General features: G+C 39.9%; 1 protein-coding gene across 1 annotated transcript in view; it reads right to left on the reverse strand.

The window, feature by feature from the left end:
- UNC80 (unc-80 homolog, NALCN channel complex subunit) overlaps window positions 1–11,451 on the reverse strand; it is a 221,640-nt gene that overhangs the window by 41,357 nt on the left and 168,832 nt on the right. The window contains exons 46-47 of the mRNA XM_029933277.1: window positions 4,862–5,032; window positions 1,214–1,306 (exon numbers count right to left, since the gene is read on the reverse strand). Coding sequence (XP_029789137.1) covers window positions 1,214–1,306; window positions 4,862–5,032 — 264 coding nt within the window. The remainder of the gene's footprint in view (window positions 1–1,213; window positions 1,307–4,861; window positions 5,033–11,451) is intronic.

Consider the following 11,451-nt stretch of genomic DNA (forward strand, 5'->3'; position numbering starts at 1 on the left):
GATCTGAGGAAGAAATAGTTCTGGAGACTTAGTTCTGGAAACTTATTGCTTCATGACTGATCAATAAAAGGACTTTAGATGCTCTCTTTTCCCATGCACCTTTCATCTGGTAGTTAAATCTAGCCTCCGAATATCATTTAACAATATATTTATTTTTCCTTAATATAAGAAATTGAGGCATGAGCTAACTATCACTCAAGTAATTTACACTTGGGTTTGGAATTTATTTTTTATGATTAAAAAAATTTTTTTAACATTTATTTATTTTTGAGAGACAGAAAGAGACAAGACATGAGAAGAGGGGGGACAGGGAGATACAGAATCTGAAGCAGGATCCAGGCTCTGAGCTGTCAGCACAGAGCCCAATGCAGGGCTTGAACCCCCAGACCATGAGATCTTGACCTGAGCCAAAGTCAGATGCTTAACTGACTAAGCCACCCGGGCCCCACTGTTTTATTTTTAATATAAATGATGAACAGAGAATTAATTTTACATAAAGAATAATATATATGTAAAACAGAGAGAGTGGAAAATTACTTAACTTCTCCTTAAGATGTCCCTACTAACTATGCCGTGCTGGGAGAAGATAACTTTTTCTCTAACTGATTCGGGGTTTGCCCTATCTTAAATCTTCCTTGGAGGAAGAAGCTAATTAAATTTGAGCATGTGTGTATGTATGTTAGGGTTTTTACAATTGACAGACAGAATGAAGCAGCTTAAGTATTAACTAGCATAACCAGGGTCTGAGTTACACCAAAACTGGGAGGGAGATTAAGTCAACGACCATGAAAGCATCGTTGAAGGACCTAACTCAAAATTTGGATGAAATGTACACGGAAAATCTGTCCAGATGGAAGAAAGTTGACCCTGCGTAACTGCCTAGGGAATGAGCAACCACCCCCTGATTACTATTGTTTCATCTGGCTTTTCCTTGGAGGCGAATGAAACAACACTGGAATAGTTCAAAGACCACCTAGGAGGCAGAGAACATCTTTCACGTTCATGCAAACAAACCGCTAAAAATGCCAGTTTATGAAGGTGGCTTGGATTTCTCTTCCATGCTTTCAAAAGAAGCCTGGTCCTCTAAACGCTCACCTTCTTTTCTTTTCCTTGGAGAATTTCACACTCAATATTGACTATTTTCAAGATTCCTTTCATTTCCAACAGTTGTAAGTAACGGAGAAGCCATAGCAGAATAAGGCAAGTGAATTACCTGGTGTTCACCCCGGATGACATGGTGTGATTGGCTGTGGTGGTTCCTTTATGACCTTGGTCACACCTGCTCATCTGGGGGGCTGTCATAGGCCTGCAGCAGGGACAGTAATGGAACAAGCAAGAGAAGCAGAAACACTTACAAAGTCCTCAAGTTATGGAAACTCACTGAAGTTTTAAATTACTTGTAGAGATTTCAAAAGAGACTGTCTAGTTGGGTTTTCCTGTCACACTCTTGCTGTCTCTGTTCTAAGAGACACTTTAAAGGGAACGTCGGTTCCCAGGGGTCTATTAGCATACCATGATTTAAGCTCTTCTACTTCTCGGCTTTGAGTAATAAACTATGACACTTCAAACCAGACATTTAGGAACTCAGACTTCTAAGTCTGTAGGATTCAGTGAGAGTTAAGAGTTCATTTTTCAATTTGACAGGTACCAGGAAGTTAACCATTTTAGACAATAAGTAAAAGGTAAAGGTGTACACACCATTTTGGCTACCCATGTTGTAATCAATATAACCACCTTATTTTTTCTGAAAAACTATCCAAGAATGAAAGAATCCTTCTAATCAAAATTATACCTAAGACTACCCAGAAATGTGAGGATATTAGTATCCGTTAACAGACACTCGGAAACAGATTTGAACTATCTCATTTCATATCTGCAGGGTTTACTTTAAATACTAGGTAATCATTGCCTCTGTATCAGCATCTGAAACATGGAAAGGATGATGCAGCTTTTCAAAGCTTGAATGAACTCTTTAAGGCTTGCTCTTATGATGCTCATTTTCTGTATGCCGGGTGTGGCTGGAAAATAAGCCTTTAACAATCACACTGGACCTTCTCTCCCTGGGCCATTGTTGTGGTAGGCAGAATTTAAAGATAGTCCGGGACCTGTACTCCTCCTGGTGTTACCTCAGTGATTACTGTATATTACACTGCAAAGGGGCAATTATCTGGGTGGACCTCATCATCTAGCACCAGCCCTTAAAAAGCAGAGTTTTCTCTTGTGAGGAGCAGAGAGATTTGAACCATGAGAAAAGCCAGGGCACCATTGCTGGCTGGAAGATAGCGGGAACCATGTGAGCAGGCAAGCAGGTACCTTCTGAGTGGCCCCTGGCTGACGAAAAGGGAAGAGGACCTCAGACCTAAAACTCTATGGGGCTGGATTCTGCCAAAAACCTAAGCAAGCTTAGACGTGGATGTTCCCCCAGAATTTTCCCCCAGAACTTTCTGGAAAGAGCCCAGCATGACTGCCATCTTGATTTGGGCCTTGTGAGACCCTGAGCAGACAAAACAGCTGAGTCTTCCCAGACTTCTGGCCTATGGAAATATGAGATAATAAATGGTTTGTTTTATGCTTCTAAATTTGTCGTAACATATTAGATAACACTAGAAAATTAACATTAATACAGTTACAATGCACTTATTTGTGTGTTACTACATTTATAACAATTATTTTTCATGAATAAAGAAATTATAAATGTGGAAGTGAAATGGGGTTCATCTTATCTTCTTTTTGTATAAACAGCAAAGCTGATTTTGTTGTGAATAATTGCAGCTGACCAAGGAGGGTAGTTCTCCCCTCCACCAAAAGAATATTAAATGTGCTGGAATATTTAGAACCAAAATACTTCTATTATTTTATTTTAAATTTTATTTTTTTTTATTTTTTAAAGTTTATTTATTTTGAGAGAGAGAAGGAGCATGTGCGGGGGAAGGGCAGAGAGAGGGAGAGAGAGAATCCCAAGCAGGCTCCATACTGCCAGTGCAGAGCCTATCATGGGGCCTGTTCTCACCAACTGTGAAATCATAAGACCTGAGCTGAAATCAAAAATTGGTTTCTTAACCAACTGAACCACCCAGGTGCGCCTAGAGCCATAGAATTTTATAATTTTTAAAATAATTTATAATTAATTTATTTATTTTGAGAGAGAGTGAGAGCATGAGTGGGGGAGGGGCAAAGGAGAGAGAGAGAGAGAGAGAGAGAGAGAGAGAGAGAGAGAGAATCCCAAGTAGGCTTTGCTGACAGCACCTGACACGGGACTCAATCCAACAAACTATGAGATCATGACCTGAGCTGAAATCAAGAGTCAGATGCTCAAATAAATGAGCCACCCAAGGACTCCTGGAGCCACAGAATTTTAAATGTCAAAGCTTCATCCATAAGTCTTAGTGAGATTTTGGGTAAGTCAATTTTGGATAAGTTAATTGACCTATTAACTTCTCTCCTATAGAAAGGAGGGAAGCACAAATAAAGCACAATGTGAGAAGAAATAACAAAAGAGGCATTCGAAAAAAACTGATTGCTTTTCTCCCCTCTAATTGCAGGAAGGGGCTAGTGATGTAACCAGATAGGTACAGAAGGAAGAATGTGAGTCTGTTATTTCTCCTTGGGATGTTTTTCCGCCTAGGACTCTCATGAAACGATCATGAAAGCACTGGGTTTGGCACGGAGACGTGTTCCACTGCTTCCCATCTTGTGAGCCAGGTGCACACGGACTCGCCAGCGCTGGCAGTCCGCCAAAGGCTCTGGCTACACTCTGCTTGCCTAGGTTGGCAATGCAGCTCATGTTTAGAAACCAAACATATACTGAGTTAGTGAATCACCATCTCCCTCCCCTTCTCACTTGCTGGTGCATGTTAGAGAAGTCCTTCCTGGACTGAGGGACTTCAGCTAGCCTTCTCATCAACAGGGCAAGATGGGGCTCAGAAAGGTGGTATCTTTTGGTGGGAGTAAATCACGGACAGAATTTAGGCTGATGATGTGGCCAAATGGGATAGAGGGGCAAAGACACCAACTCAGGAAGAAGGCTTCCCCACCTCCACTCCAGGGAACAATGTCTCCCTCTGGCTACTTTGATGTGGGAACAGACAAAGAAAGCCAGTCATCTGCAGAGCTTCCTACCTCCACTTCGTCCCATCTCCTCACTCCGTCTGCCCCCATGCCTTCCACCCCATCCAGCCTCTCGGTGCCGTCCACTTCTGCACCCAAAACCCCTGCCACAGGACTAACTTCTTCATCCTTTATTTAGGGCTGAAATCTGGTGTCGCTATACCTTTCCATTCCCAAATCCCTCAGCCTCTTTATTATCTCAACACCACTGAGCCTTGCCTCATAGATAACCTGTTAATTCTAGCATTAGAATAATATTCTGTCGTCAATGTTTATTATATAGTTCCAAAACGACAGCACAAGACCACAGGTCTTTACAAACAGTAAAATAATAAAAGAAGGCTTAGTTAGAATGGTAGACATTTCACGTCTCATAAAATAACATAAAACCTAATAAAAATACATAATGCATTTTCGTCTTTACTATATTGGCCCTTTACAAAAAGATTTCACCACAGGGTTAAAACTGCCAAAGAAACACAGGAAGCTCCATGCAAATGGATTCATGGTATTATTATTATTACTATTATTATTATTAATTATTCAGAGTACTTGGCACTATTTATCCAAACAATTTAGGGAATATTTGTGCTTTTAAGCCACACAGGGATGAATTTGGGCAAGTGTCCCTCAATAAAGAGAGGGTTGTTAGAGATTTTTAATCACCGCATTTTTTTCTTCATCTTTCTGAAGATTTTTGAGTACAGGTATACTGTATATTTTACTGTGCATATTGTAAGGCCGATGGGATTACCTGGTGAGGACCTCGACGCTGTACAAGAGGGCCTGCAGGGACGTCGCGAGGGCGGCGGTGGCGGCGATCTCTTCCCGGGCAGCAGGCACCGTCTCCACCTGCGACGTCTGCCTCTTTAGCTTTTGTAGGTAGCAGGGGACTAGGGCTTCCAAGACCATCAGCATCTGAAGACTTTAAACAGAAAGGAAACCAAGTCACATTTTACGTTCTACTGTTGTTGGCTGTGTCCTATTTAGGAGCATGGAGGAATGAAGGCCTAGAGAGTGAAGACTGAGTCGAGGCACCCTTCCCACCCACCCAAGTCAAGAGGCACCCTTCCCACCCACCCAAGTCAAGAGGCACCCTTCCCACCCCACCCAAGTCAAGAGTACGCAAAGCTCCTGGAAACACTGACCAACACCAACCAATTAATTAGTTAAATGAGCATCCAGTAAAAGGGGATGAGAGTCCGCTTGCATTTATAAAGGGAGAAGATGACCTGGTGGGGAGGGTAAAATTAGCATATATACAGCTGGTTGAAAGAACCGGAGAATGGTCGTGGGTAGAGCTAGGCACTCTTTTTAGAGAAACAGGCATCACAGTGATTAATAAAGCTTCCACTCAGGGATTTGCTGAGAGTGATTTTTTTTACCTGAAACAAATGGTATACAAGATAAAGCCCTTCCCTGGGAGGCTGGCTTCTTAAAGGTTAAGCAGTTTTCTAGAAAGAATCTGTGGAAACAGCCACTGTGATGCAGGTCTGAAAATCGTTCCTTATTAGAGTGAATTGTAAAAAAATCTCAAATGTATTTTGCTAATAAGAAACACATGTTAGGGGCACCTGGGTGGCTCAGTCGGTTGAGTGCCTGACTTTAGCTCAGGTCATGATCTCACGGTTTGTGAGTTCGAATCCCACACCAGGCTCACTGCTGTCAGCCTGTCAGTGTAGGGCCTGCTTCAGATCCTCTGTACCCCTCTCTCTGCCCTCCCCCACTGGGGCTCTCTCCTCTCTGCACACACACAAAATAAACACATGTTAAATATAAGTACATAAAAACATTGAAGGTAAAAGTAAGAACAAACACCAATCACACTTATTATAAAGCTATAATAAATAAGATGGTGTAATTCTGGTACAAGTGATGATAGAAGCAGAAAAATGTTCATTTTAGTCCAGAAGGCTGACCTATAGCCTACATAGTTTTGATAAGGATCAAATATATGATGGTTGCTACATTCTTAAAGAGTTTCATGACTGCCTGTGTACTTTATCAATAATTAATATTGAACTAAATGGTAAGCACCAGAGAAATCTTGCAAAATTAGTTTTATGAGAAGTTCAAAGAAGACTTTTATGATCTAATACTCCCTGCATATCCCTTCCGCCCTGAGCTTAACTAAGCATATAACCAGCTTTATAGAGCAAAAAGTACAGCCTTCTGCCCCCAGGTCCGGTCCTTGTGCTACTTAAATAAACTTACTAATTTCCACCATACAATGTCTCAAGAATTCTTTCTTGGGAAAAAAGTAATTTTTTTGTTGGCTGTTGCACTTTATGTCCCCACACACAAGGAAAGACAAACTGACATATGGACCAGAATAATGAGTCTGAAACAAATCCACAGATAACTTGATTTATAACCAGGATGACATTGCAATGTAATGGGAAATGCTAGTCTTTTCCATAATTTGTGCTTGATCTATTGTCTATTAGTATCTATATGGAAAAAAGAAATCTTGACTTTACATGATACCAAAAATTTCAGATGGATTAGCAATCTGAATATGAAGCTAAAACCAATAAGGCATCTGGCAGATAATATAAAGGGACATAGTCATAATCTTGAGTTAGCCATGATTTCTTAAGAGTATACAGAAAGCACTAAGCAAGAAAAAAAAAGAGTAGTATGTTGGACAACATTAAAATGAAAAACTCTGGGGGCACCTGGGTGATTCAGTCAGTTAAGCCTCTGACTTCGGCTCAGGTCATGATCTCACAGTTTGAGCCCCGCGTCGGGCTCTGTGCTAACAGTCAAGAGCCTAACACCTGCTTTGGATTCTGTGTCTCCCTGTCTCTGCCCCTCCCCCCTCATGCTCTGTCTCTCTCTGTCTCAAAAATAAATAAAACATTAAAAAAATTAAATAAAATGAAGAAGTCTGTTCATTGAAAGATAATATTAAGTAAGTAAAATTATAAGTCACAGAATAAGAGATGTTATTTGAAATACACATAACCAGTAGTATGCTGGGGTAGGCATGTAACAGGTCAAGGAAGCCCACATATGCACCTGTTTCCAACCACAAGTTCAATGATGTCATGTTGCCATCTTGCACTCAGCAATTACTACATGTTGGCAAACCAACAATGCTATGTATCAGGGACTCTCTTCCCCCAGAAAACTGGTTGTTAAATGTTTACCAGCACACCAGTTCATATAAGTTAAAAAGTACTTACATTAGACTCTTCAGACAAATTCTACATATCAAATTTAAAAAATACTGATAGTCTCATTTAAAAATGGGTAGAAGATTTCAAGAGGCACGTTGCAAAAGTAGTTATCTAAATTCCAATAAACATCTGGAAAACTTCCAAACCTTTCAGTTTGCAAGAGGGAAATGGAAATTAAAACCACAATGAGATCTCATTAAAAACCAACAAAATAGCTAAAATAAAGACTATCAAGTGCTAATGAGCCCGTAGAGTACGGGAACACTTATACGCCTCTGGTAGGAAAGGAAATTGAAATAACTTCTTTGGAAAACTGGTAATATCTCCTAGAGCAAAACATACAGACCTTCCACGACCTAGCATAGCATTTCTACCTACAGAAAGACACGTGTGCTCAAAAAGACATATGCAAAAATGTTCACTGCAGCATTATTTGTAATAGCTTCAAATTAGATATAACACAAATGTAGGTCAACAAGAAATTAACTGTGGCATAGACATTAAACAAAATATTACAGATGAATGAAGAACAAACTATGGTAACCACAATTATATCAGTGAACCTCATGAAATAATATTGAATAACAAAAGTGAGGCCTTAAAAAGTACTTATGTTTCATTTGAATAGAGTTCAGAAATAGGGAAAGATAATTTGTTGTATAGCATAGTGCTTCTTCTACCCAAATTTTCTATTTGAGTGGGTGTTACATAGATGGGTTAAGTTTATGAACATTTTTTAAAACTATAAAATTATGATTTAAAAAATGTTTTATATAAACATTGCATTTAAATAAAATACATTTACTTAAAAATTTTAAGTGCAGGGGCAGCTGAGTGTCTCAGTCAGTTAAGCATCTGACTTTGGTTAAGGTCATAATCTTGTGGTTTGTGAGTTCGAGCCCTGGGTGTGGCTGTGTGCTGACGGCTCAGAGCCTGGAGCGAGCCTGCTTCAGATTCTGTGTCTCCCTCTCTCTCCGCCCCTTCCCCACTTGTGCTCTGTCTCTGTCTCTCTCTGAAAAATAAATAAACACTTAAACAATTAAGTACAACAGGGACTTGGTGTTATAAATGTTGAAGTGTGGTAAGAATTACATTTATCCCTGGAGAGTTACCCCAGGGAACAGCTCTTTAAGAGACCCTGACTCACCCAGAAATGTAGGAGACCCTCCTGTTTAAACAGAACAGAATAGAGAATAGGGAAGATAATTCCTTTTTTAAGGTAACTTAACAGTATTGGACTTTGGCCTTTAACTCACAAGGACAAGAGAATTGGACTGTAAACACAAATTCCTTTTGATTTTAACCTGAGAGAGGGTTTCATGTCTCACCAGAAATTTGATAATGGGATAAATTGGGAAATTTTCTGTCATTGGCATTTTATTTTATTTTATTTTATTTTGTTTCATTTTATTTACCCGTTAGTTTTCTTTTTTCAATTTTTTTTTAATGTTTTATTTATTTTTGCTACAGAGAGAGACAGAGCATGAGAGGGAGACATCTGGAACAATATTTCCTTCATGGCAATAATAAAATGAGGAAATAATAATATATGAATATATACATATATAAAGATAATAATGACAGCTAATGATAACAGTTTGTTATGATTTAATCACTTTGTGGTATTTTATATGCGTTGTCTTATTCCCTTATAAATGCTCCAATTACTTCCTTATAAATACTCTAGGCCATAAGTAAAACTTGAGGGTTTTGAGCCAGGAGCTATCTGGAAGTCTCCCATGAAAGAGGATCTGGCTCCCTCTCTACTAATAATACAAAATACTAATAGCAATAAAATGCCAGCACTAAATGCAACTAAACATTTGTTAAGGCCTTGTTATGTGTAATGTGGAGCACTGTTGTACATTTAATCACAAAGCCTCATAGAACTATTCTTTTTTTTTTTAATGTTTTATTTATTTTTGATACAGAGAGAGACAGAGCATGAGAGGGGGAGGGGCAGAGAAAGAAGGAGACACAGAACCGAAAGCAGGCTCCAGACTCTGAGCTAGCTGTCAGCACAGAGCCTGATGCGGGGCTTGAACCCACGAACATGAAATCTGATCTGAGCCGAAGCCGGAGGCTTAACCGACTGAGCCACCCAGGCGCCCCATCTTTTTTCAATTTTTTAAGTTAAAAATTGTTTTAATTTTACAGAGAGAGACAGCACAAGTAGGGGAGAGGGACAGGGGGAGAATGAGAGAGAATCTTTTTCCTTTTAATGTTATTTAAAACATAACGCTTAGGTGGCTCAGTTGGTTAAGTGTCTGACTTCATCTCAGGTCATAATCTCATGGTTTATGGGTTGTAGGCCTGCACTGGGCTCCACACTTTCAGCATGGAATCTGCTTGTGATTTTCTCTCTCTCTCTCTCTCTCTCCCTCTCTCTCTGCCTCTCCTCTACTTTTGTGTTCTCTCTCTCTCTCTCAAAATAAATAGATAAATCACTTGAAAATAAATAAATAAATAAATGTTATTTATTTTGAGAGAGAGAGAAAGAGCATGAGCAGGAGAGGGGCAGAGAGAGAGAAAGACAGAGAATTCCAAGCAGGTTCTGTGCTGTCAGCATAGAGCCCGACATGGGGCTCTATCCCACAAACTCTGAGATCAGGACCTGAGCTGAAATCAAGAGTTGAATGCTAAACTGAATGAGCCACCCATGTGCCTGAAGAGAAAGAATCTTAAGCAGGGAGCCCAATGCTAGGCTTGATCCCACAACCCCAGGATTATGATGTGAGCTGAAATCAAGAATCAAATGCTCTACTGATTGAGCCACACAGGCGCCAATGGCATTTTAATATTAGAGAATCCTTATGCATTTTATTATTGCAGTGTCATGATGTTATCACTTCATCTCATGCAGATCCTGATACACCCTATTAACAACGTACTCAGACACACTTGCAATGGAACATAGAATAGGGAGTAATTTTATATCCAGGAATACAGTGGACTTGGAGTTAATGTAGGGTTTCAGTCTTTTCTCAAGCCTTTTAAATAGAGCTGTAATATTGTAGAAGCCCAAAGAAACTGGGAGCAGGACCATCCTTATCGACAGTAGACTTGCTCTTTTGAGGGCTGCAGGCACACTTATATTTAATCCCATTGATTTGCACAAAAAAACTGGGAATCTTAGGAAGGGATGCTTTTTACTCAGTCTTCATGTTGAAAGAGTTCAATTAATATGAATCCTGTTCCTTTTTGCCCCTTTACTCATCCTGTTCAGGGGAGAGGGAAAGATCAATCTAAGGGGCAAACTGCCAAAATCAACTGAGCTCTTTCCTTCTTCCTTGAAGAGCTGCCAACATAGTAGGACTTCTTTCCTCCATACTGTGAGTTTTTAGGGTGGTCCTGTGTCATGCTTGATCCTTATACCTAAAATATAGGTAGCATGGGACTTTGTTTATGAGTTAGGTGACACAAGAAAAGATCAAAGTAGATTGAGAAGTTGAGAGGTAGAGATTGCCTAATATTAGTATCACTGGGGAGAAGGGCCAGAGGTTTGATTAAGCCAGCATCAAGGAACATTTACAGGCATGTAACTATTATTTTTAAGGATCTATACTACATAACAGGGGGCTTTCCATGATTCATTTAAATTATTGTCTCTGCATTTAAAAGACCTATTTTAATAACAAGATGAGACTGACTTTCATTTCTCATATCAGCACATAAACCAGATCAGAGCCAACTTCCAGGCTTTGGGATGACACTTTCCATCCATGTGAATCCTTTGGATTCCTTACACTTGGCAAAATGACAGGCAAGATTTTTTTTAAAACTTTTTAATGTTTTATTTATTTTTGATACAGAGAGAGACAGAGCATGTGAGGGGAAGGGGCAGAGAGAGAAGGAGACAGAACCGGAAGCAGGAAGCAGGCTCCAGGCTCTGAGCCAGCTGTCAGCACAGAGCCCGATGTGGGGCTCAAACCCACGAAACGTGAGATCTGACCTGAGCTGAAGTCGGAGGCTTAAGCGACTGAGCCACCCAGGCGCCCTGACAGGCAAGATTTATAGTCTTGTTCTTTGTGTGACAGGAGTTCTCACTGCTCCTTGAAAAGCATTTCCTGCAATAGTTTAAATGTCTGCTCTGGAATTTTGTTTACTATTAATATATATCACATATCAGGACAATATTTTCTAAACAAGACTAAACATCTTA

The sequence above is a fragment of the Suricata suricatta genome, chromosome 3 (assembly GCF_006229205.1).
Source record: "Suricata suricatta isolate VVHF042 chromosome 3, meerkat_22Aug2017_6uvM2_HiC, whole genome shotgun sequence".
In the NCBI taxonomy this organism is placed as follows: Eukaryota; Metazoa; Chordata; class Mammalia; order Carnivora; family Herpestidae; genus Suricata; species Suricata suricatta.